The sequence below is a fragment of the Desmodus rotundus genome, chromosome 3 (assembly GCF_022682495.2).
Source record: "Desmodus rotundus isolate HL8 chromosome 3, HLdesRot8A.1, whole genome shotgun sequence".
Classification (NCBI taxonomy): domain Eukaryota; kingdom Metazoa; phylum Chordata; class Mammalia; order Chiroptera; family Phyllostomidae; genus Desmodus; species Desmodus rotundus.
This window is the reverse complement of record NC_071389.1, coordinates 115,194,256-115,220,765: the sequence shown is the minus strand read 5'-3', so window position 1 is coordinate 115,220,765 and position 26,510 is coordinate 115,194,256. Positions and strand designations below refer to the sequence as shown.

The window sequence follows — 26,510 nt, the reverse complement described above, 5'->3', positions numbered from 1 at the left end:
AGTGCTCTGCCCAGTGGCCTAGTATTACAGATTCCCAGCCTACTAGGTGGAGACTGTCTTGCCTTCGTTCCCAGGGGAGATGTGGAGCCTAGATAGATGCTGATGAGATGGGACCAAAGAGCAAAGGGCAAGGAGGTGAGAGTATCCTCTGTCTTCTAATGAAAGGGCAGAAAAAAAATCCCCTACCCCAGCCTGGGCTGTCTCAGCCCTGTGGCGAGGATAAATCTTCTTTTTTCTGTCTTCCCTCCTTCCTGCAAACACCCCACCCTATCCTCCCTTTCACCCACTAGAGAATCTCTGCCTCTGTTTTAAGCCCCAGCTGAGAGTATCTGCTCTGTGGATCCTTGGCTCCTCCTCCCTGCTCCCAGAGCACATGGATGGAACATTGTGCTGAGATTGTTTGTTTCCATGCCTGCCTCCTTCACTCCACCATAAACCAGGCCTCCTCCCTGCATCTTCAGGCCCAGCACAGGGCCTGCAACACTCTAGGCAGACAACAAATATCGGTTGAATATTCTTCAATCTTCCCTCCTGCTGATGCCCTGAGCCCAAAGCTACACGCATCCCAGGCCGGGTGGCCTCCCAGTGCTGGTGTGAAGCCAGGTCCCCACTCTCCCCCCGGACACCATGGAGACAGGGGTCAGGCAGTCTATGTCGGGAGCAGGGGCTATCGACTGTTCCAGCAGCTGGCCACAATGTCCACCGTCCACAGGAGGAAGGTTCTCCCTCCACTCCAGACCAACTCTTCAAGATTGTGTTTGTGGGGAACTCTGCCGTAGGGAAGACATCCTTCCTCAGGAGATTCTGTGATGACCGGTTCTCCCCCGGCATGACAGCTACTGTGGGTAAGTTCTCACGCCTAGACTGGGCCCCAGCCCGCCTCTGGGAAGGGGAGGTTGTAAGAAGGGGGCCGAGAGAGGGGCTTGGAGCTGGGTGGGAGAGGCCCTGGGCCCTCAGGGAGAGGAGGCCGGTCTGCTCTCTCCACAGTGAGGCTGGGAGGGACAAGGTGAAGTCCACCTCCTACAGAGTACTAAGCTCACTCCAATGGGATGGGACCACTGAAATCTTCCTATGTCCAGCAGGAGAGGAACTGAAGTTGGCAAAGGTGGACTTCAGGGCCCTGTACCTTCACTCAGCCTGTCTCCCTTTTATCATTCCTTCCCCACCTTCAGCAGGGCCCTGAATCTTCATGCTCCTGCTGAGGCTCCCAGCCCCGCACTACAACCCGCACCTCCTCCATGGGCGACCTGCTTCTGTGCCCTGCCCCTCCCAGTGTGAGTGTGTGTGGGCGGGTGGGATGGAGGGCAGTGCCCTAGATGGCTTCTTTACCCAGCAAATGTTAATCGTCCTACATCGCGGGCCTGCTGGGTGACAGCTGGAGTTCACTGTAGGAGCTCGTTAGGCCCAGCTATTAGTGGATGATTGTGGCTGAATGCGTTCCCACTCTTGGGTAAAATTTTATTTAGATAGAGTACCTTTTCTCTTCTTCCAAAGTTGCTCATTCTATTGGAATATGTGGTGAGCTCATAGGCATATTGATCTTTCTAGCTTTTACCAAGTAGACTCACTTAAGCAAAAAATAAATCCATTGAGTGCCTACTATGTACTGTTTAACCTCACCGATAAGTCAACTATATTTGAAAATATGATGATATGATCTGAACATTTACCGTGGGCTTTTATATGCATCATTTCACTCTATCTTCGCATCACCCAGGGAGGTAAGTATTGTTATCAGCCCAATGGACAGATCAGGAAACTGAGGCCCAGAGAGATTAAGAGGCTTGTCCACATTCCCATTAGCTGGTTGGTATAGATACTGGCCTCCCCCTCACCCCCCCACACTCCTTCTGTTCCATTCCATAGTGTTGCTAGTAATACTGAATTGTATATGCTCAGCACTCAGTATCAAGGTGGACACTTTTGAGGACATTTTCCTGCCACAGGAGGTAAACAGAGGTTGGTGCAGGTGGGGGAGGCTGCTGAAGTACAGTGGGGCATCAGAAATTCTGGATCTTTGTCTGTCTTCTGCCACTAACCAGCTATGTGACTTCAGTGGGCATGTCCCCTCTTTCAGCTTCAGCTTTTTCTCATCTGAAAAATGAAGGGGATCACACAAGACTGCTTCCAAACCCAAGTCTCTGTCCAGGCCATCTTTGACCTTTGGCTGTCTGACAGCTGGCCTCACAAGACAAACTTTTCCTGCCCCAGAGCTCTTCCTGGGGAGACCCTATGTTCTTCCTCTCATCCTAAACTGGCCCTTCCTTCCAACTTTGCTCCTGTAGATGGGTCTCTTCCCACATGCTTCAGGGTGCCATTCTTACCGCTGGGCCTTTTCCTATGCTGTTATCACATCTGGGATATCTTCCTGTCCCCTCCGTTCTGCTCCATTCCATCCCCAAACTGAGAGCACCCCAAATGAAGAGTGGGGATCCTGAAGGGAAGAAGGGCAGAGCCTATGAAATAAACTCAGAAGGGTCCGGCCTGGTCTGGCCTTGTCTGACTTGGAGAAAAAGGGCTGGGGGTAAGCCACATGCACCAAGCATGGTAGTGCAGGAAGCATTGGCTGTGGAGGTGGACTCGCCTTCCCCAGAGATCATTCAGAGGGGTGAGCCCCCACAAGTCATGGCTCAAGCACAGGCCTATGGGAGGCAGGGGGTGAATGCCAAGATCTCGGGCCCAGAAAGGCCCCCTTGCAGGCATGTGCCTATAGATGCCTCTCCTGTTGAAATCAGGGAATCAGGGTCTGTTTACATCTCCATCTTGCGCCCCTGAGATGGAAGTTTCTAAAAAGAGAAAATCAGACTAATTTGCGCTTCCCAGGAGGCCTATTATGGAAACACCTACAATATAGGGAGAAGAAAAATATCAAAGGTTCCCACTCAAGAATGTCCTTTATCACACTGTGCAAAGTATGCAAGAGCAGCAGCTCAAATCAGTGTCCCTGCCACGCGACATGCCTTGCTCTGGTGCACATGTCAGTGTGCACAGTCACACCAGCCACCTGAAAGACGCTCTCTGTAGGGAGACAGAAGAGCCACAGAGTCCTGGCCCTCTAGGACCAAAGCAGTCCAACCTGAGACTGGAGCTCTAGCCAACCCCCTGTCCAGGGCAGCAGCCCCTGAACCATGAACACAGCACTGACAGACTCTCGGGAGCCCCTTTAAGCTCACCTCCATCATCAAAAGGGGCTTCCTGGCTTCCCACTGCCTCATAGGAACATGACTTGTACTTGACTCCTGGCTTGTGCATAATGTAAGTTCTACAATACAACAGTGTTCCTTGAGCACCCGGCCTACACCACCTTAGGACCACATGATTCCTTCAATAGTAGGTGCTTGTGAAGCCTTCTGGGTGTCCTGGAGATATCAAAGGACAGTTTTTATAGAACATTGGATCTCATTTTGTAAATGAGGAGACTGATTATTACAGACCAAAATTCCCTGCAAAACAGGACTCTGAGTCCAGTGCTCTTTCCTCTGCCCCACATTGGGTCACAGCCCACTGCTTTTCCTAAAAGAATGCACTCTGCACTTTCTTGCCCACCAGTTGGATCTCTATCCCACTCCCCATCTCTACAGAGAAATCCCTAGAATTCGCCCCATGACAGCTTGCAGGCACTCCCACTCCCATGTTCTCCTGCTCTAAATGACGCCTTGGGCCTGTCATGTCCCCCTTCCTGGGGTTCGTCACCAGCTCTAACCCACACTGCCCCACAACACAGCACACTTTGTGGTGCTGGGAGCTCCTGGTTTCCAGCCATCATTCAGGAACCATTCAGGTTGCAAGTTGGAGGTCACCTCCATGTGTTCATTGAATGTGACAGCTGAACAGATCCTGAACACCCATCTTATCCCTCCATACCCTCCATCATACCCCAGTTTACAGGTGAGGATAGTGAAACCCCCCAAAATAAGATGAACTAATATCATTAAGGTCACATAGCTGGTCAAAGACAGAACTGAGACAAGAACACAAAAACATTGTCACCTGGTTCCTGGGATGTTAGAACTGGTGGTAGTCTCAGAAGTTAGTGTAGTTCAGGCCCTCTGGTACCATGCTACTGTGTTGCCTTTTCTGTTGGATTTGACTCCTTATGTCTGTACTCCCCCCATCCACCCATGGACTTATGTGCTTCCTGGACCTGCCTGTCTGAGGCTACAAAGAGAAGGACCAGTACCCAGCAGGGACTCCCACCAAGCTCACCACAACACGGAACCTGTTTTTCCCAGCACTCCTTGGTACACCTCGCTCTCTGCAAGATAAGCATCCTGTCCTCCAGCAAAATAATTTGCCATTTAGTTAGAACAGGACCATGAAGGCAGCAGAGACTGGGCTGCCCCTTTGCCTTCAAGCCTTTCCATCGAGGAGAGGGCTCTGTCCTTGGGGCTTCCCACCTTGGGCTGGCTGGTTTCAGATCAGGCCCTGAAGGTGTGTGGACAGTGGTTGGTGTTCTCCTGAGTTGTTACCAGAAATTGGGCAGTCCCTTCAGTCTCCCAGAGCACAGACTGGGGAAGTCCTTCTACTTTTAGCTAAGAAGAATGCTCATCTTGGATTCAGCTCCCAGCCAGTTGTATCCATTTCGATGGAAGCACTTAGCCCTGGACTTTCTAGGTAAAATGAAGCTGTCAGGTGTCCCGGTGCCCAGGATACTGGTGTAAAAAGAAGAATGAGCCTCAGAGCTGGGTTTGCAACACACCGCCACTGCTGACGAGCTTGGGCAAGGCATGCCACCTGGATTCCTGTTTCTTCATCTCTCATAGGTGTGGTGGGTGGTGTGGGGTGCTTGTACATATATCTGTGTGTAAGCATACATGCATGTGCATGTGTGCATGTGCATGTGTTCATGCATGCTCACGTGTGTGGGGGGTAACTCACATGGATGTCATGGTGGGCGTGCTGAGGATGGAGAGATAGCATATGAACCTAAAATATCAAGCATTCCACCAATGAGTCAAACTGCTCTCTTCTGTACCCTCACTCTCAGGGCCTCCAGAGTCACTCTGGGAGTGGTGACCCTCCCACATGTCCTCCACTCATGGGCCCCAGTGCTCTGGCCTTGGCCTGGGACAATGGCTGGGATGACCTTTCCATCGACTGCCTCCTTGTTGTTTCTTTTGTCTCTTCTGTCTTTTTTGGTGCAAGCTGCTATTGTTGTCCCTCCCTAAGCCTTCCAGGGTGAGGACCTCAGAAGCTGGGACTTTTTGAAGGTGGTAGGGGCTGTCCTCTGTTTCCAAGTCTGATACCTTAAGGGGCAAAGACTTTCTGAACCTCATTAAGAACTTGTGAACATTGTTAAACGATGTTGGAGAGAGGATTATCTGTTAACAGAGAAGTTCTGAGGGCCGCTGTGAGCACAGAATGCATGTTCCTGACCTTGTCCCCTCTCTCTGTGGTCCATGACTCCAAGTAGGGTCACTGCCTCAGAGACACAATTGCAAATGGCCCAGTGGCTGGGATTAGGAGCTCTAATCCCATCTCGAGGGTGAGTGTTGCCTTTGATCTCCTACCCCTTCCTCTTTCTTCTCTTCTAGCCCTCCCTCTACCTCCCACCCCTTCCCATCCTTCTTCTCCTCCACATACCTTTGCAGTGGCTGATGGAAGTCTGAAAGTATGACCCATCCCCAGGGATACTTGAACATTATTAGGGGAGCTTTAAAAACAATTTTAGGGAGAAAGAGAGGAAGGAAGGAAGGAAGGGAGGGAGGGACGGAGGGAGGGAGGGAAGGAGAGAGAAATTTTAGGACAGTCTTTCCTCCTCATCCATCTTTGCAATGCGGGAGTAAATTCATGAATAATAACAATTGTCTTTGCATTGGCATATTGCTTTTACATGCGCGATCTCATTTGAACCTTATAATAGTAACCCTAAAGAGGGTATGGATTGTATTACAGTGGAGAACCTGCAGTTCAGAGAGGTTAAGTGTCTTCATAATAAATGGAAGAGATAGAATCAGGTCCCGCACCTCCCTGTCCAGCACTCTGTCCACTTCCCCACATCACGTCCCAGGAGCTACACAGGAGGATTGTCACCTTTGGCCTTACATGACTCCAGACATGTTGGGGCATCACATTCTCATTTGGAAGTAACAGGCCCATTCCACCTTGCAGGCATTGATTACCGTGTGAAGATGGTGCATGTGGGTGACTCTCAGGTGGCCCTGCAGCTGTGGGACACGGCCGGACAGGAGAGGTGAGGAGCTATCCCTGATGTAACCCTGCCTCCTCTATTCCCCCAGTGGGGCTGCAGAGCTGGGCTGCAGAGGGGAGACTGTGCCTCCCCTGACCTGTGGCCCTTCGGTGGCAGGTATCGTTGCATCACTCAGCAGTTCTTCAGAAAGGCCGATGGCGTCATTGTCATGTATGACCTCACAGCCAAACAGTCCTTCCTGTCGGTCCGGCAGTGGCTGAGCAGTGTGGAGGTGAGCTGGTGACTTCCTAGGAGTGCTTACGCTGGCCTCCTGACTTTCCTTTCTTCTCTACCCATCTCCTGCCTGGTCCTCCGCTCTTTCAAAACATGATTAGTACCCACGTTCTCCAGGAGCAAACCAATTCAGGCATGTGTGTGCTCATTTACCCAAGTGCCAGTACCAAGCTAGCTGCTGGGGGCTCTAAACTGACCAAGACAGACACAGTCCCTGTCCCCATGGATGGGACATAAAACACACACACACACACACACACACACACACACGATTCTACCAATACTTTTGTCATTAAAATTAGGATTTCAGTAAGTGCTCTGAATGAGTGGGACAGGATTAGAGGAGGGGCACAGAGCAGAATGTCAAGGAAGGTCTCCCTGAGAAATGGTTGTTGAACTGAGTCTCACCACCACCTCCCCAACCCCTGCATTTTTCTAGCTCCGATAGACCCAGCTTTGCCCCGTCCAAGAGTGACACCACACAGTGTTTGGGGCCTGTCATACCCCTTCCCACGAGGGGAGATTGATCTACAATATGAGGACCCCAGGCTCACCCCAAAGTCACCCTAGGTGGAGCCCAAAAGCAACACCACTCTTGTTTGAGTTCTGCATTATTTGTAAGACTGTGCCTTTTGACTTATACTTACAATAAGTCCCTTTTTACTTCCTGACCATCTGCATGTTCTCCCTTTACCACTTGAATGCAAACTTCTCAAGGCCAAGGGCAGACTGGGCAAGCCACTTAACTTTCTTTAATAGGACCTGATTCATTCACAAAGCAGTCAAGTATCATGTCCCAATTTATTCCACCAGCAGGATGCATGCATTGTTCATTTATTTGTTCAAAACACTGCCAGCCACCCTTCTAGGGTCTGGGAATTAAAGCAGCAGATAAATGAAACAATGTTCCTATTCTCACAGAGCTTATATTTAACCCACTATTCAAGCCCATTAGACCCCTTATCTATTTACCGCACTGTCACACTGCTGTAAAGGACATAGCTGCCCCTTGGATCCGTGCTGCCCTCTGTGCCTCCTGGAAAATGAAGTGCACCTTTGTCATTGTAACCCCGTGCTTGGGGGGTTATAGAGCTAGGGGGCCTCCCAGAACTAGTGCTCATCTAATGCTGGGTGCATGAATAGGTGCTGTATGGTTGTGCAGTCAGAATGCTGAAGTTGTTCATTTCTTCATCCTTTTGTCCCTGACATCTATGATTCTTCCCACCAAAATCTATTGCCCTTGTAGTTTGGACTGGTTGGGCCTCTCCTTTCTCTACTCTTAATCCACATCTTTCTCATTCCCTGCAAAACAAGGAACAAGAATGGAAGTCAGATTCAAGGGTTTCTCGGGAATTTGCTTAATACAAATTATTTCTCAAAGTTATTGAGCCTAAAACATAATAGAGAAAATGTACATTTTGAAATATAGTGAATGACACTACACCAAGCTAACAATGAAAGCAAAGGGTATGGTAACCTGGAAGTGGTTCCTGTTTAAACTTGGGGATTTCAGGCATGATTTTTTTTTTTTTGACAGCACCAGTGATTTATCTTCCTCATAAAAGTTAAACGTCAGCAGAGTCTTTAGTGCTTACCTAACCCAGTGGGTTTCAAACTTCTTCTGCTGGAACCCTGAAGTCGGAGTGGAACCCCCCAGGGACTGGCACTCCCCAGGGACTAGGCCGGGCAGGGAAAGGCGTGGCCATCACTGGTCTGGGGCCCTCAGCCCCTCGTCAGTCAGAGGCACTCTACCTCATTCAGTTTGGTGTATTGGAGGCCCAGGCTCAATTTTGCTGGATAAAAGGGTTCTCAAATTAAGAAATTGAGACCATGACTTTGAGGATAAAAAGGTCACCCATTCTTTTCCCAGCCACACACATTTTTCTTTTTCTTTTATTTTTTAATTATAGTTTATATACATTATATTAGTTTCAGGTATACAACATAGTGATTAGACATTTATATACTTTATGCAGTGATCACCCCAATAAGTCTAGTACTCACCTGGCACCACACATAGTTATTACGATATTGTTGACTATATTCCCTGTGCTGTATTTTACATCCTCGTGAATATTCTGTAACTGCTCTTGTGTACTTCTTCAATTGTACTTGCCTTCACCTTTTTTACCAGTCCTCCCCAATCCTGTCTCATCTGCTGACTGTCAGTTTGTCCTCTGTATCTATAAATTTGTTTCTGTTTCATTGGTTAGTTTATTTTGGTTTTCAGATTCCACATATAAGTGAAATCATACAGTATTTGTCTTTGCTGTCTGACTTAGTTCACTTAGCGCAATGCCCTCTAGGCTCATTCATGTTGCCTCAGATGACAGGATTTCATTCTTTTTTATGTCTGAGTGACAGTCCATTGTATACATGTGCCACGTCTTCTTTATCCATTTGTCTGTCAATGGACACTTAGCTTGCTTCCTCACGTCTTGGCTATTGTAAATAATGCTGCAATGAATATAGGGGTGCATAGATTCTTTTGAATCAGTGTCTTGTATTTCTTCAAATCTATACCCAGAAGTGGAATTGCTGGGCCCTAAAGAAATTGTGTTTTCAATTTTTTGAGGACCCTTTATACTGTTTTCCATGGTGGCTGCACCAATCTTCCTTTAATAGGGCCTCACTGATGGATGAGGGTTCCTTTTCCTCCACATCCTTGCCAACAGTTGTTTGTTGATTTATTGATGATTTCCATTCTGACAGGTGTGAGATGATACCTCACTGTGGTTTTAATTTTCACTTCCTTGATAATTAGTGATGTTGAGAATCTTTTCATATACCATCTGTATGTCCTCTTGAGACAAATGTTTATTCAGTCCTCTGCCTATTTTTTAATCAGATCGGGGGTTTTTTGGTGTTAAGTTGTATAAGTTTCTTATTTATTTTGGATATTAACCCCTTATCAGATATATCATTGGTATTGATATTCATCTTCTCCCATTCTGTGGGCTTTTTGTTTTGTTGATGTTTTCCTTTGCTGTGCAAAAACTTTTTAGTCTGATGTAGTCCCATTTGTTTATTTGTTCTTTTGTTTCCCTTGCCCAAAGAGACATATTAAAAAAAATATTGCTAAGAATGATGTCAAAGAGTTTGTTTCCTATGTTTTCTTCTGTGTGTTTTACGATTTTGAGTCTTACATTTAAGTCTTTAATCCATTTTAGTTTATTCTTGTATATGGTCTAAGAAAATGATTTTCATTCTTTTGCATGTATCTTTCCAGTTTTCCCAACACCTTTTATTGAAGACATTGGCTTTACTCAATTGTATATTCTTGCCTCCTTTGTAATAGATTAATTGACAATAGAGACTTGGGTTTATTTCTGGGTTCTTTATTTTGTTCTACTGATCTGTGTCTGATTTTGTGCTGGTACCATGTTGTTCTGATTACTGTAACCTACACTATAATTTGAAATCATATATTGTGATTCCTCCAACTATGTTCTTTTTTTCCTCAAAATTGCTTTGGCTATTCAGGGTATCTTGTGGTCCCATATAAATTTTAGGATTACTTCTTCTCATTCAGTAAAAAATGCATTGGTATTTTTGGAAGGATTACATTAAATACATAGATTGCTTTGAGAAGCATGAACATTTTAACAGTGTTAATTCTTTCTATCTGTGAGCATGATGCTTCCATTTGCACCATGTATGCTTCCATTTGTTTGTTTTTTTGATATATTTATTGATGATGCTATTACAGTTGTCCCATTTCCGCCACTTCACTCAACTCCATCCTGCCCACCCCCTCCCTCCCACATTCCCCCCCTATCGTTCATGTCCATGGGTCATACTTATAAGTTCTTTGGCTTCTACATTTCCTACACTATTCTTACCCTCCCCCTGTCTATTTTCCACCTATCATTTATGCTATTTATTCTCTGTACCTTTCTCCCCTCTCTCCCCCTCCCACTCCCCTATTGACAACCCTCCATGTGATCTCCATTTCTGTGGTTCTGTTTCTGTTCTAGTTGTTTGCTTAGTTTTCTTTTGTCTTGGTTTTAGGTGTGGTTATTAATAACTGTGAGTTTGCTGTCATTTTTACTGTTCATAGTTTTTATCTTCTTTTTCTTAGATAAGTCCCTTTAACATTTCATATAATAATGGCTTGGTGATGATGAACTCACCAAGTTGACCTTTAACTTGACCTTATCTGAGAAGCACTTTATCTGCCCTTCCATTCTAAATGATAGCTTTGCTGGATACAGTAATCTTGGATGTAGGCCCTTGCCTTTCATGACTTGAAATACTTCTTGCCAGTCCCTTCTTGCCTGGAAGATCTCTTTGGAGAAATCAGCTGACAGTCTTATGGGAACCCCTTTGTAGGTAACTGTGTCCTTTTCTCTTGCTGCTTCTAAGATTCTCTCCTTCTGCTTAATCTTGGGTAATGTAATTATGATGTGCCTTGGTGTGTTCCTCCTTGGGTCCAGCTTCTTTGGGACTCTCTGAGCTTCCTGGACTTCCTGGAAGTCTATTTCCTTTGCCAGACTGGGGAAGTTCTCCTTCATTATTTGTTCAAATAAGTTTTCCATTTTTTGTTCTTCCTCTTCTCCTTCTGGCACCCCTATAATTTGGATGTTGGAACGTTTCAAGATGTCCTGGAGGTTCCTAAGCCTCTCCTCATTTTTCCGAATTCTTGTTTCTTCATTCTTTTCTGGTTGGATGTTTCTTTCTTCCTTCTGGTCCACACCATTGATTTGAGTCCCAGTTTCCTTCGCACCACTATTGGTTCCCTGTACATTTTCCTTTGTTTCTCTTGGCATAGGCTTCATTTTTTCATCTAGTTTTCAAACAAATTCAACTAATTCTGTGAGTGTGTTAATAACCAGTGTTCTGAACTGTGCATCCAATAGGTTGGCTATCTCTTCCTCGCGTAGTTGTATTTTTTCTGGAGCTTTGAAGTGTTCTGTCATTTGGGCCTTTTTTTTTTTTTTTTTTTTTGTCTTGGCGCATCTGTTACTTAAAGGGGCGGAACCTTAGGTGTTCACGGGGCAGGGTAACGCTGGTTGCTGCGCTGTGACGCTGTACGTGGGGGAGGGGCCGAGAGGGAGCAACGGCACCCGCTCCACTCTCCACCGGATTTCATCACTCCCTCTGCTACCCACAATCAAATTGGGCCCCTCTGGTGCTGGCTCCCAAGTGGGTGGGCTTGTGCACACTCTAGGCCCCTGTGGGTCTCTCCAACGACCTCTCCTGTGAGGCTGGGGGTTTCTCCTGCTGCTGCCTCAACCCCCACGGGTGTTTTCAATCAGAGGTTTGAGGCTTTATTTCCCCGCACTGGAGCCCTGGGTTACGCTGTCTGCTTCGCTCCCCACCATTCGTCCCAGTTTATCTGTGCGCGAGTGTGGGGCCACAGGGTGCTACCCACCGCTCTGCCTGCCCCGTTCTCCGCCACTCCGAGTCTGGCCCTCTTGGTTTATCTGTGCGTGAATGTGGGGCCACAGGGTCTGCTAGTGGTCAGACTGCCTCCCCCTTTTGTCCCACACTCCGCCAGTCTCAGTCTCACCAGGGCAACTCGAGTCATCTCCGCCCCAGCTACCCGTCTCCGCCTCTCCTACCGGTCTGGATGAATGTTTATTTTTTATCTCCTTGGTGTCGGACTTCCTTGCCGCTTGATTTTCCGTTAGTTCTGGTTGTGCGAGGAGGTGCAGTGTGTCTGCCTATGCCGCCATCTTGGTTCTCTCTGCCATTTGTTTGTATCTTTTTCAGTTTCTTTCTTCATTGTCGTGTAGTTTTCTGAGTACAAGTCTTTTACTTCTTGGTTAAATTTATTCCTAGGTATTTTATTCTTTTTGTTGCAATTGTAAATGGGATTGCTTTCTTAATTATTTTCTGATCATTTGTTTTGATGTATAAAAATGTAATCGATTTTAAATATTAATTTTATATGCTATTTTACTGAATTAATTTATTAGTTTTAATAAGGTTTTGGGTGTAATCTTGGAGTTTCCTATATATGGTATCATATCACCTGCAAATAATAACAGTTTTACTTCCTCCTTCCCAATTTGGTTGCATTTTATTTCTTTTTCTTATCTGATTGCCATGGCTAGAACTTACAATACTATGTTGCATGAAAGTAATGAAAGGAAACATCCCTGTCTTGTCCCTGAGCTTAAAGGGAAAGCTTTTGGCTTTTCATCATTGAGTATGATGTTAGCTGTGGGTTTGTCATATATGTCCTAGCCACAAACATTTAAGTGTCTCTCAGTATTTGAATTTTGATATATACTGGAGCTGGGCAGAAGCAGTTCAACTAGTCTAGGATTAATAGGGATGAATGGAGACTAATTTATGGAGCTGACCTCTCTGCTATCATTAGAGTATGTAGTTTCTAAGCCTCCTGTTTTGCATACAGAGCCTGAGATTTAGGAGAGGTGGACATCAGGTTGAATTTGGTGCTGATGGTGGAGGTAAAGAAATATCAGAGGGCTATTGTCACAGCTTGAAGCATGAGCTCAATCATCTTTAGAAAAACTGTGCCGCAGGCGAGATGTCTGGCATGTTCCTGTATTGGGCGGGGCTGAAAATCATTGTCAGCATGTGCCCAGCAGGAGTCCCCATGGAGCCCTAGTGTCTCTAAGGGCTCAGGAAGCCAAGCTGAGATGGCAGGTCCATGTGGCTAACTCAGAATTATCTGTGTATGGAAGGGGCTTTTTTTTTGTATAATTTGTTGTTTGAGTTCTCCTTGTTTAAAGTTAACAAAAGGTACAGTAAAACTCTACAAGACTATTCCAAACCTGGATAAACCCAGGATCAGGGTCATGTGTGGAGCTTTCAGACAAAACAGGTGCCAGGGCCTTCTCTCTGAGATAGAATGATTCAGGGCCTGGAAACAAATAAACAAACAGCAGTTTCCCAAGTGATTCTCAGCTACCATGGTTCTCAGCCTAAACAAGTGCTTCTCAAGCTCAAATAGGCATAAGAATCTCCTGGACATTTTGTTAAAATGCAGAATCTAACTCAGCAGGTCTGGGGTGGGCCTGAGATGTGCATTTCTAACAAGTGCTCAGATGCTGCTGGTTTAGGGACCATACTTTGAGACTCTAAATTTTATTCAAAGATGTCCATGACCCTTCAACAAGAATTTTCTGAGTATCTCCTGCATGCCCAGCACTCACAAGTCACTCCTGAGGACTCAATTTGAGGGACCTAGTTCGGTGGCCCAGCCTGTCAAGAACAGTGCAAAAGGCTGTGTCAGATGGCGGACTGTGTGTTGAAGGTGTGAACAGTGGCATCATAAATGCAATAATTCTCAAGATTCTTGAAAAGCTAACTTATTCTGCATTGGCAACCAGACATCAGAGGTGTCAGGTGATAGATTAAAACTTGACACCTAATTTGATTGGAGAGGAACTGAAAATAATCAGTACTTTATATTTGTGGAGCACCTTATTTTTCCATAGAATGCCAAGCATTTTGCTGACTTCCTTACCTGGGGAAGGGAGGGTGGAGGGGGAGCTTTAATAGCAGGCTTCAAGTTCTGAAGGCTTATTATTAAGTGAATGCTAGCCAGCTGTTCTCAGTGCCCCTTCCTCCCACAGCCCTAAAAGCAGTACAAGAAGAAAGAGCTAAAATTGCCCCATATTATACATAGCAAAGACTCGCTCTTGGAAGAGGTTCTGTGGTGGGAGCAAATGCTCGGGAAAGATATGGAGTTCCCTGAGTAGGAAGTTCTTACCATCCCAGCTCGGCCCCTTTCTGGCCATGAAACTGTGGCCAGTCACTGAATGAAGGAGTGGACTGGAGTCTCTGCAAGGTCCCTCCTGTCCCCCACATTTTATAGAGTATGGCAATTGACTCTCTTGTGGGTAGGCAGGATGGGTCAGGAGTGTGTGGGTGTCAGAGGACCCTAGAGGATGCTTCCAGCCCAGAGGGAACCCAAATCCTTTTTCACAAGAGAACAACCTTGCTTTATGAGTTGGAAACATCCTGTGCCCATGACTGTTCTCCTACCTCACCCTTCCTCATCCTTCCCACCTGGGCAGCTTTACCTTGCCTACAGGCCTTCTGCAGAAGAGGTCCAAACTGGGCTCAGACACACTGTGTGCTGATGTTCCTGCCATTTTACATTTCCTATGTACCTTACAGGAAATCAAAGCAGTTAGTCATTCCTGCAAATCAGCATTCTCAAACCTCCCCTATCTCCTTCTCATCTCTGCTGCTGGGACTAGATTAAACAGTTCAATCTAGAGAAGAAACTGGTTGGGCTCTAGAGGCCCCATGTTTAGACCATGGGACACACTGGACCTCTCAAGACTTTGGGCCCGTATCAGAGAAAATAAGATTTAGTATGAGCCAGATTTTTGATCCCCAGTGTCTGCAGCCCTGGCATGTTGAACTTCTATTTTAAAAAAATCTTTTATCACTCTATAGCACTATATTGTTAGATTAGTCAAGGAAGTGGAATATAATGGGCATCATTAAGCCAGCAAGATCAGTGTCTTTGAGCTGGAAAAAAAACCTTGGAGATTAATCCAATGCAGCCTCTTGTTTTATAGATGAGAAATTGTGAGATCCAGAGAGAGGAAGTGACTTGTCCAAAGGCACCCACGGCTTGTCAGGTGGCACAGCCAGAACCAAAATCTAGGGCTTTGCCACTGCATTATGTTTCTCTCTCATCACATGGCCCATGGTTGAAATCTGCTTCAAAAATATAGGTGTTCATTTCTTTTTCAGTCCTTCCAGCTTTTGTCCCAAAGCAGAACAGTTCTTCAACTGAAAGGGGTCAGCCCCACTTTCCTGTCCTTTCATGGACTGCTAGCTAATTCTCATTCTGTGATCTTTGTCGTTGGTGACAGTGTGCAGCACAGAGCAAAAAATAGCAGTTTGATTTTTCCCCCCACATTCCAAGTTGAGCTTGAAGTGCTGGCAGTTTAAACGAACTACACAAATAAATCTTGTTTTGACTCATAGTCCAGGGGGTGGATAAATATGGAAACCCCCAAGATATAATTTTGCAGTCATTTTTTTTTTGCTTAGCATAACTGCATGCTTTAATGTGCTGAGAAATTTTTGTTCTGGCTCCAGAGAATAGCAGCACTAGCCTGGCTAAGTGCTTTTCTTACCTCCCAGCAAATAGATATTAAGACACATACACATACACACACAACAACCCACCAAACCCAACAGCTGCACATTCGGAGCTGAATGTCAATCTTCTGTTCCAAATTGACAGCCCTTGTTATTTAAAGTCAGAGATGTGTAATCTTTTGAATTTTAACTAGTCTGTCTTCCAACAAGCTCAAGTTCACAGAAAGGCAACTAACGTGATTGAAGGTGTAGAGAGGCTTCCATACCTAAGTCAGAGGACAGAAACCAGCTTTAGAGACCCATTTCATAGCTCAGAGAAGAGAGGAGCAAAGAGGAGTGACTGGGGCAAGCCCCACAGGGGGAGAGCAGAACCAGGGACAAGCTGGGTCTCATACAGAGAGATTGTGTACCCGACTAAGGGTCTTCAATTCCTTCTGTCTGGCCTGGCATGCCTATGGGATTTTACCAACATCTACAGAAAGGTCAACAGAGGTTGGGTGCGCCTTAGACTTGTTCTCCAGAGGAGGTGCTCTTTGGACTTTTAAAAGGAAATGTTCCTTCATCTGGTGGATAATTATAAGCATCACTGTGCCAAGCAATATATAGGCTGAAAATCTAGTAAAGTATGCAAAAGGGTTAAAGTTTAGGCAGAGGTTAAAGTGAGAGAGGGCTGTGAGACACCCATCCTGGTCTCAACCTTTCCCTGTGGCCCTAGGTCAGAGATTGATTTGGGGCTGGAGTAACGTCCATTGACTGCCCATGATAGCTCACTCTTCAGACTTGTTCTCACGTATTTCTGCCATATGTTTGGAGAGAGACCTAATTCTCTTTTGTCAGTGGCAGGCTGTGGTCCATGGAGGGGAAGCAGGTTGTCCAGAGGGTCTATGTAAGAGGGACAATGCAGAGAGCAGAAACCACAGCTCCAGCTGGGGGCATGGGTGTTTTCTGCTCCTTCTTATCTCTTCTATTTTTATATCCAGAAATTTCTTTTAAAAAGAAGACTGCCCCTTCTTTTCCCAAGAGGCACACTGCTGTGAGTGGTATATGGGGCTCAGGTGTTGGGCTTATGATTGTTCCCTGCCTCATCCTACTCTGTCCTTCATTTCCCAGCCTCCCCTTTGGGAGGAGGACAGTAAAGCCATCGCCCATGTACTAGAATCTGGTTAGACTTCTACTTCTGCCATGAGATTTCAAGTCTGATGCTCATATTTTCAGAGTTCCCATGTCAAAAAATCTCACAAGCCTTAGTCATTCCTCACACATATATCTACAAATATCTCTCCTGTGCTCCGATCAGCAAGCCTTTTGGCCCATTTCCCTCCTTCCTCCTCTTTTCTTCCTTTCTGTGAAAAACTGTTTCCTAAGTTTCTGTGGCATAGCACAGTCAGAGAATGAGGGTATTCCCATTAATTGACACTCTGGTAATAGGGAGCCACAGCATTTTCTACATGCCATAAGTGGGTTTTTCACTCACAAATTATTGTAATATGGTGCACTCCACTTAACACATCTGCTACAGTACATATAATTGAATCTATTTTGAAGACAATGTAAGATCCTGTAGTGCCCTCGAGTAATCATTACCAATGTTATTTACCATCTTACCATGGATATAAGGAAATACTGTTTTTAGAGAGTTCTAGGTAATAAGACACTAAATAGCAAAGAGTTTGTAGGACATCAAATTTTAGAGGAAAACAGAGAATCATGGGCCCATCTACCAAAGGGTCCTCATAACTCAGTGGCTTTGATGTTGAATGTTCTTTTGTATTCTCTGAGCCTTAATTTCTCATTTAATAATTTTTTTCATGACTGAACCACAATAAACATGAGTGTGTAGATTAAGAAATTATTGAGGCTTAATTTCAAATGTAATTGCCTTTAAACTTAAAATAGGTGTACCTATCAGATGGACTTTGGACATTTATTTGAAATGGTAATGTCAAGTAGCTGAACTATTAGCAAAACTATAACTGTTTGATAGCTTCTTATCCCACAGCCCTCTCTATTTAGTAAAACATTTAACTACAATGAATAATTATTTACCAAGTTATGATCAAAAGCCTTTAATTAAATATCTCACAAAGTAAAAACTAGCAACCTGCTTAAATGTGAATGTTACCCTATTCACTCACTTAGTAGCTGTGAGGCCTGGGCCCTTTGCCCTCAGGAGAGAGACAAACAGTGCCCCTATTTCACAAGGGAGGACTTCGTGGTGCAGGGACCCTGGGATGCACAGGCCCTGCTGATCTGCCATAGCTGCAGGGAGAGTGAATGGGGTTGACTCCTTGAAAAAACCTGTTACTTCTGTCCCAAGAAGTGCAGTTGCTATGGCCACATAGTTCTTCCCCCGGCAGAGCTTCCTTCAGATCCAGAGCACCCAGTGGCAGGGCCCATGTGGTGACCTCCAATGAGGTGCACACTGTTGTTTTTCAGGCACTGTGGACCCAATACCATAAATCAGATTTGGACCCAACCCTTAGGGAATTTATGTGCCCAGTATGAGGCCCCTGGAAATGCCACTTCTAATCACAGCAGCCCCTAGAACAGCCCCAAACCACATGGCATTCATTCCTTTGGTTCATTTTGGTTCATTCAGGTTCATTCAGACTAAGGCCGGCTATGGAGGAATGCCCTCAGGGGTGCTGTAAGCCCTGGGAAAGGACACATAGTCCCACTGTGCCCCCATCCTGACACCCACTCTCAGCTCACCTAGGGGGCCTGTACGTTCTGTCCAGCATCCAAGGAGAGTGGTGAGGGAGGGAGGGGTCACTGTAGTGACAGGGCCTGGAGTTACCCACAGGCACCCAGAGGCACCCAGAGACAGGCCTCAGGCACCCTGCCGAAGCCTTGTACTCTGAGGCTCCCAGAGAAGGTGGCCCTGTCACTCAGCTTTCAGGATGGCTGTTACCACCTAGCCTATTGTGGCAACAGGGGATTCTCAAGTCAGATATACCTTTCCATCCAGCATTTCAAGCCTGCCCATCTGGGTTCTCTGTATGGATGCTCCTCTTACTTGGGGGATTGTCTGTTCTGCAGGAAGCTGTGGGAGACCGCATTCCTGTGCTTCTCCTGGGCAATAAAATTGACAACGAGAAAGAGCGGGAAGTTCCCCGGGGCCTTGGAGAACAGCTTGCCAAGGTAAAGAGCAAGAATTTCCGTCTCTGTGGACAGGATGGGACCTGAGGACAGTTGGGCATCGCTCCAGAGCCTTGGTGGGAACCTTCTCTGGAATACCCCAGGGAAGGAAGCAAGTGAGCAAGATGGGTGTCCTGGCATCATGGGAACAGTCCAGCTCCTGTGCATGTGGACTTTCCGTAGAAAGCCACAGATGATAAGTTGGAATTGGCTAGGGATGACTAAGGTGTGGAGAAGTTTCCCAAATTCTTTCCCTCGGAGCTCAGAATTATAAATTCTTAGATAGTGAGAAGTTACTTATTTTAGTTCCTATCTGATGCTAGAACCCCATCATGTGTGTTTCCACTTGATCGCCTTCAGGGATAAAACACTAACTAACTGCAAGGCTCTCTTCTTTGGACACCTCTGTTGGAGAGTTCATCCTTTCTACCAAGACTGAGCCTCAAAGCTGTGAACTCAAGATAAATGCACGGCACACGCTGGATAGCCTACCAATAAAATAAACAGAAGCCCTCTTGCCCAAGCCCAGATGCAACAAGGCTTGATAGAAATCAGGCGGCAAAACGTGCAATGCTCACTCCTGGGCTGCTCCCATTCCTCAGCATGGTCTCAGGGAACCGTGTATCCAGGAAGATGAGGGTGCTGTCAAGCCCCCAGGATTCATAATTCTTAGTGTGCTCAATCTAAACATAGGCTCATGGCCTGAGGGGCTGGGAAAAGAGGACAAATGGTAAGATTCAAGGAAAAGGGAGGAAGAAGGGCCTGGTAGGTGTTTCTGTGCAGGGTTACCAAGTAGCTACATGTCCACACTCCCTCATCCTCAATTCCAACATCCAAAAAGCTCTGAAAACAAAAAGGGATTTGCATTTCATCTGGAAGAAAAATCTGACCAGAACTGACATGTAGTTATTGACGATCATTGTGTGCTGCACTCTGAATAAATATTCAAATGTTTCACTGACAAAATATTAATGAGTATGTTTGGTTATAGGATGCTGTCCCAGACCCACTGAGGGTATTATGTAATGTAGTGCATACATGAATTAGCTTTCTGAAACTCAAAATTTCTGGATTCCAAAATACATCTGGATCCTAGGACTTTGACTAAGGAACTGCAGGACCTGTGTTTTTATCATCTCGTTTTCTTTTCTTTTTTCTTTTTTTGGTCAATGAAACAAAAACCGAGCCTCGGAGAAATTAAGTGATTTATTCCAATTGTCACACAGCTCCTCAGGGGCAGAGTCTGGACTTGAAGCTGGAAGACAAGTCTTGTCGTTCAATTCCAGGGCCTATGTACTCCCCTTCCCCCAACCATGGAGCCTTTGTTCTTCACAGACTGACCAGGAGTCAGGGTCAGACTGAAGGGCTGGGGGGTGAAGAGGATAGAGGACAGAGCTGGGTCTGTGGGGTGTGGAACAGAAAAGCTGAATTGGGAGCCAGCATTTGCAGAGTCTTCTGATCTGCAGCCACAAAAACAAGTATCCTTGCTCAACTGCCTGTGTCCCCACAGGGCATCAGCCTCCAGACCTCAATGCTATTAACATTGTCATAAGGAAGCAGGACAGCTATTAATGGGAGTGATAAATGGACTACGATGAGCCTTGACCAAGGGCCCTGCTGTGCGGGTGGGACAGACTCTGCCCAGTGAAGTGATGGACAGTTGTCCTATGGCACCAGTGCTGACAGCCTGGGCAGCTGGGGCACTAACTGGTGTGAAAGAGAATTCCTATTGGAGTGACATCTGCCCCCAAGGCCTATGGCACATCAGCATCCTGGGAAAAGCGTGCTGCTGTGTGCCCTGCCATTAGCTAAATATGTGACTGGAATAGACCAGCCACTTACATCCTCTCTAGCCTCAGTTTTCCTGCCTGCATAGTGGAAGAATGTCATCCCTCTGGCCTCTGTGTCTTTGCCTACAGATCCACGCTGTTGGAAAAGGAAATACGCACATACGTACCCTACCTGAGAACAATTTGAGAAAGTGTCAAATAGCTTATGGTTTTGTTGTTTTACAATTATTATAGCTCACCTGGGACATAGTTACAGAACTTGCATTAGCAGGGTTGCCTGAGGAGATAGAAATAAACCTCTTAGAGAGTGGTGAGGGGGTGGAGGAATTTAAGGGAACTCTGGAAGGAAGCAGGGGTATGGGTAGATGCAGACAGGGTGTTCTCTCCCCACCCCACAATTCCCTGCACACCCCCCTCCATTTATTCCCTCTGTTTTATGATTCTAGGAGAACAATTTGATCTTCTATGAATGCAGTGCCTATTCCGGTCACAACACCAAAGAGTCCCTGCTCCATCTGGCCAGGTAGAAACACAGATCAGTGGGTGATGTGACTAGGCTGTGCTGGTCTGATGGGGACCACTGCCTTCACCACCAACCCCCACACCCCTACCCCCGACCTCTGGATCTGTCTTCGGTCTGCCTGAGCCTCTGGGTAAAGGGATTGGTGGCTTGGGCCTCTGTGTGGCATTCCAGGGGTCAGAGACAGCCTTATGAGACACAATAAGGCCCAAAAGAAAGTCTCCTTCCCTGTCACTGCATCTTAAAGGCTGCGTTTCCCCCAGGAATTCTCTTTTTCAATGCACATGCTCTTGGGAAAGGTCATGTCATAGGTCCTCCAACACTGGCTAGTATCTTAGCAGGAATTAGTTGACAGCCAGTTGGGAACAAGGATGGGTTAGGGCTCCTGGGGTGGGGGAGGGGGAGGCAAGGAGAGAAAGGGCTATCTACGATGGGAGACCAGAGCCACCCAAGGGGATGGCACTCAAGGGCTGGTCTCATGCAAAGACAGGTTCCATAAGCCTCTGCATACACCACAATTAAGAGAACAACACCATACACAGGGCCCTCTTTTCCATACTTGAACATTCACTCATTTATCTATCTAGGCATTTGTTTCATTCCATCCATCCACCCAGCTCCCATAAGTACTATACTTAATAGTACTCATTTGTGCTCAGCATTCATTCTGGAGCATCTAAAAATATTTTTATTTGAGTAATTAAGAACCCAGAACAACTTCTTCTATTCATTGGTAAGGTTGTGGGGTTATGGAAGACCATGGGGAAAGTTCTAGGCTTTTCTCTGACACCGATTTTTGGGGCAAGTGACCCTACCTTTTTGAGTTTTGCTGCTAATGTGAGAACATTAGTCGTACCCTCCCTGCCCACTCACAGGTTGTTGTGAGAATCAAAACAGATGCTGAAGGTGAAAGCACTTTGACAGTATAAAGCAGGGATGAGATACTGAACACTATTTTTAATCCTTCACCTCCTACATTTAATCTGGAGCTGTGGCCACATGGGACAGCCCTTCCACAGTTACTAAGTAAGAAATATATGTTCTGAGCCTATACTGTGTTCTGAGCACTGTGATGGGCTGCAGAGATGCAGGGATAAAAGATGCAGTCTCTGCTCTCAGCAGCACCTTCAGTTATAAGGGACCAATGGGGTTATAACGGAAGGGTCAAAGTGCTATCAGAGCACTTACAACACCTGCAGGGTTGGGGAGGCTTCCTGGAGGAGGTGTGAAGGATCCATATTGACTAACTCTGTCTTTACAAATTATAGTTATGTACTTGTACTCCCCAGAGGGAGACTTGGAATACTCTCTCTGATGCTCTGGTGAGGTTGGGGTCTGTCAATATGACCCTGACAGTATACTTTCCCCTCTACCAGGATCCTCAAGGAGCAAGAAGACACAGTGAGGGAGGACATCATTCAGGTCGATCGCCCTGCCAAGAAGAAATCCTGCTGTGGCTGATAGGCACCTCCTAGGACTGCTCCACCCAGGCCTGGGGTCACAGGACCTACAATGAATCCAGCACATGTCTCCTGCACAGATGCCCCTACCAAGGCCAGCCCAGACTTTTGTCTTTTTACTTGCCTCCCCCATAAAGAAGGGGAGCACCTCCAGTCAGGAAAGCTGCTCTTGGAGCATCTTGGAGTCTTTTCTCACCCTACTTTCTCTAGACCCAAGATGCCCATTCTTTTTCCCTTCTTTTCCCCACCCTTCCAGATTGACTTCCTGGGAAAAAGAAACAGATGGGTTTTTCCAGAAAAGCCACCATGTGCCTTCTCCACCTCCCTTCTCCCCCCACCCCTTGCCTTTAGGAGCCTCAGCACTGCAGTTGCCATGGTAACTGTGCAGGGCAGACTTGACTTGCTGCTTCCTGTAGGCCACAGATACAGCACTCGGGCAATGAATGCCAGGGTGGTTGGTCTGCCTTTGGCTCCTGTTCTCTGGATGCCAATGGGACACTCTTGGCATATGCTTCATGGACCTTGAGATGCCCACATGGTGTTGAGGGGAGCAAACCAGAGTACCCATGTCTTATTCCCCACCCCTAACCCCCACCCCCCAGGGGTCCTGTTCTTTCCCAGGCTTCAGATCCCAGCCTTTCTGAGCATCCACAGGGCTGTGGCATTTGCCCCAGCAGGTTCACTGGAACAGTGCCTTACAAGGAACCCACAGCCTTTTCTCCTCACCACCCACCCACAGCCAGGACTGGGGTGATAAATGTGTGCCTGGGGTTAAGGAGTGGGCTCACTTCCTGCCTAACCTCCAGAGATGAAAAGAAAGCTAGGGGGAAAGCCCATCTGCTGCTCAACAGAGACCATTTCTGGAGGGTATAAATAAACTGTAGCTATGTAAAGCCATTTTCTCAATGTTTCTCAAAATAGCTCTTTGAAAAAATCATATGTGATGATTAATGAGGTAGATTGACATGCCAGCGGTGAGCCCCAACATCAGGTCCATAGTTACTGACTTCATTTTATTTTATTTTTTTCAGAAGACTGTATTTAAAAAAATAAAGTATGGCTCTGATGGTGACATTTTGCTGGTGTTTGTGAACAGAGTGTCACTTCTGGCCTTGGTACCCCTGTGACTGCAGCAGCATGGGGCCCTCAGATTAAGGGACCGACCTGGGCCTGTGGTGGTTCCTGCAGCTGGTGCTGGTGGGTTCCCAGCCCAGGGTAGGGCGCCAATCACTGGCTGGCTGTCAGCGGGGCTCAGGAGGGCTCTCATGCCATGGGTGGAGGGCATTCAAAGTACCATAAAGACCATAAAGATCCCTGCCAATCACCATTCTCAGGCTATGCCCCCAGCCCCCCAAAGGAGAGTAGGTGATGAAGTACACATAGTCATCCAGGCTGGGGAGAGTCCAGAGTTCCCAAGGCTGTTCTCTGCAGCCTCCCCCCAACAAAGGGTCAGAGCCCCATGGGTCACCAAGTGAGTACTCACCTCCTTCTTACAGGCTCCTCCCTCTCTGTCATCCAGCCCTTCTTTGTAGCCACTAGGGTGCCCATGAAGGGTGAGAATGAAAACCAGCAATGAGCACCAGGAGATGCTCCATGATCTTGGACAAGCCAGCTCCCTCCCTGGGTGCCCATCTCATCAATAAAGTGAAGAGTGACCTATTTGATGCTTCAGGCTCTGTCCTCTCAGAACACTTACGATGACATGATTATTTTCCAACTTAGGCTACCCTGGCCCCCAGTCAAATTGCAGGGGGAACTCACAGAACACTCATTTCCCTAAGACAGGACACTGGTGAAGGTCTCATTACTGGGATGGGTGGGGGATGGGTCACCTAGAAGTGGCCCTCTCATATCTGTGTTGCTGTGTGAATACTGGTTGTTACGTGTGTGTATATGTGTGTGTGTGTGTGTGTGGAGTGTGGGTAGAAGGTAGGGACAGCCAAGGAGAAAGGACAGCAGCTGTCCCACTTCTGATGGAAAACAGGGATGGCAGTTGGGATTTGTGGGGCAAGCAAGCCATCCCTGCGGCTCCCTAAGCCCATAGATGCATTTGTCCCCAGCACCTAATCCCTGGCCCAGGGCTGCATTTTTCTTTGAGGAAAAGTGAATTCAGGATTTAGAGTAGGGTGGGATGCCCCTAGTGCCTGGCCTTCCAGTGTATGCTGTAAATCCCCCTGAATCCTCACAGTTCCCAAGAGAGGGGTGGGAAGGGTTGCAGGCTTCTGCTGCTCCGTTTTCCAACCACACTTGAAAAAATATGGAGCATGGGGACTTAAGAGAAACTCTGAGACGTTCTGTGTTCCCAGGTCTCAGCAGCCCTCCCCTCTTCTCTGTCATTGCTTTTAAGCCACTGTGGTGATCAAAGTCACCCCAGGGACTGCCAGCCTAGCCCCAAGCCGGCAGTGATATTAGAAAACATCTTCTGTCTCCATCCCATTTACATTGCTGTTATGATCTTGAACAAGTCACTTCACCAGGTTTCATGTTCATCTGTAGATTGGAGGTTTCAATGCCAACCTCACGGGGATATTTTAAGTAATAAATAAAGCAACATAGGTAAAGTACTTAGCACAGTGCCCAGGACATAAATGGTGCTAACAAGTGGGGGCTATTATTGTTGTCATTGCTGAGTTATTGCTCAGACCCTTTGCCTTGCATCATTTTCAGATTAGAACCAACTAACACCAAGCATCTACCTGAAAACTGGGCAATCCCACGAACACTACCTCTTTTGAGTGTCCAATTGCCTGGCCCATTTGCCTAGCTGATGAGCTTGTATCTGGTTTTGCCTCATGGCCCTGCTCTCCCTTTGGTTTTCCAGTCAGTGCCCATAGCTTTTGGCCCACAGTCCATTCAACGTCCCTGCCTATAGTTCTCCAGGACTCAAATGGCAGTTCAAATCTGGTGCCAGCTCCTGGGCATTTACCTGGGAATGACATGTGCTCATCACTATTCCTGGCTCCTCCCTGGCTCCCCTATTCTGATTCCTTGTGCTTCTTTCTGGTGTCTTCTTCCACCCTCAGCCCTGAGTTGCCAAACCATGAGCTCCACCACCAAACCAACACCCCAGTTGCTTTGCTTCTTGTTAGCATTCCCTTTCCTTTACAGTTTCATAGGGGTCTTTTCTGTTTCTCTGTGATATCTTAACTTTCTTCCAACTCTCTCCATCCTGTACTTTTTCTCCATTCTCAGTACCTCCACCCAGTCTTGGACTCCCTCCTTCCTACTCTCCCCCTGGCCCTCTCCAGGCCATGTCTGTGTGTTCTTTCAAAAACAGTTCAGCCCTTTGTTTCTGTCACTAGAAGTCACTGTTCCAAAGGATCTTAAATCAATTTCAGCTAGATGTTAATGCAAATAGGTGGCTTCAGGGCTATATTTATATTTTAACAAAGAATCCTAAGGAAGTCAAAACTTTAAACCAAAGGAATGAATTCCTAGTCTATTAAGCACCATAATGGGTCACAGGGGTCAAGTATTTAGGACAGAGCTGCCTTCTCCTCCTATACCGCTCTTAAAGACCTCAGTTTTCTTCATGTATTTTGGGGCTCTGTTTCTAGGTTCACATGTGTTATAATTGTTTATAATTGATGAATTAAACCTTTATCTTTATAAAGTGTCCTTCTTTGTCTCTAGTAGCAATTTTTGTCTAAAGTCTATTTTGTCTAGTATTAGTATAGTCACAGCAGCTCTCTGTCAGTTGCTATTTGCATGGTATAATTTTTCCACCTTTTTACTTTCAACCTATTTGTGCCTTTGAATCTAAAATGATTTTTACCCTAGTGGGTGTGGCTCAGTGGATTGGGTACTGGCTTGCAAACTGAAACATTGCTGGTTCAATTCCCAGTCAGGGCACATGCCTGGGTTGTGGGCCACGTCTGCAGTTGGGGGTATTCAAGAGGCAATGCATAGATGTTTCTCTCCTGTGTCATCAATGTTTCTCTCCCTCCCCCTATCTCTAAAAATAAATAAATAAAATCTTTAAAATAAAAAAATAAAGCAATTCTCTTAAAGACAGCATATAGTTGATTCATGTTTTTAAATCTATTCTTCCAATCTCTGCCTTTTAATTGGAAAGTTTAATCTATTTACATTTAATGTAATTAGTCAATTAAGATGTATGCTTGTAAAATATAACCAAA

At 46.3% G+C, this 26,510-nt stretch overlaps 1 protein-coding gene across 7 annotated transcripts in view; it reads left to right on the top strand.

The window, feature by feature from the left end:
- Positions 1-23,443, top strand: part of CRACR2A (calcium release activated channel regulator 2A) — a 137,254-nt gene extending 113,811 nt beyond the window's left edge. For 5 of the 7 annotated variants that reach the window (XM_024568830.4, XM_045200214.3, XM_024568747.4 and 2 more), the window contains 6 exons: positions 713-845; positions 6,112-6,193; positions 6,308-6,422; positions 18,503-18,604; positions 20,838-20,914; positions 22,288-23,443. In XM_024568830.4, coding sequence (XP_024424598.2) covers positions 713-845; positions 6,112-6,193; positions 6,308-6,422; positions 18,503-18,604; positions 20,838-20,914; positions 22,288-22,372 — 594 coding nt within the window. In that variant the 3' untranslated portion in view covers positions 22,373-23,443. Of the gene's footprint in view, positions 1-712; positions 846-1,172; positions 4,976-6,111; positions 6,194-6,307; positions 6,423-18,502; positions 18,605-20,837; positions 20,915-22,287 lie in introns of those variants that run through there. The other 2 variants (XM_053920928.2, XM_024569073.4) reach the window with 2 other exon arrangements.
- Positions 23,444-26,510: the final 3,067 nt, after the last annotated feature.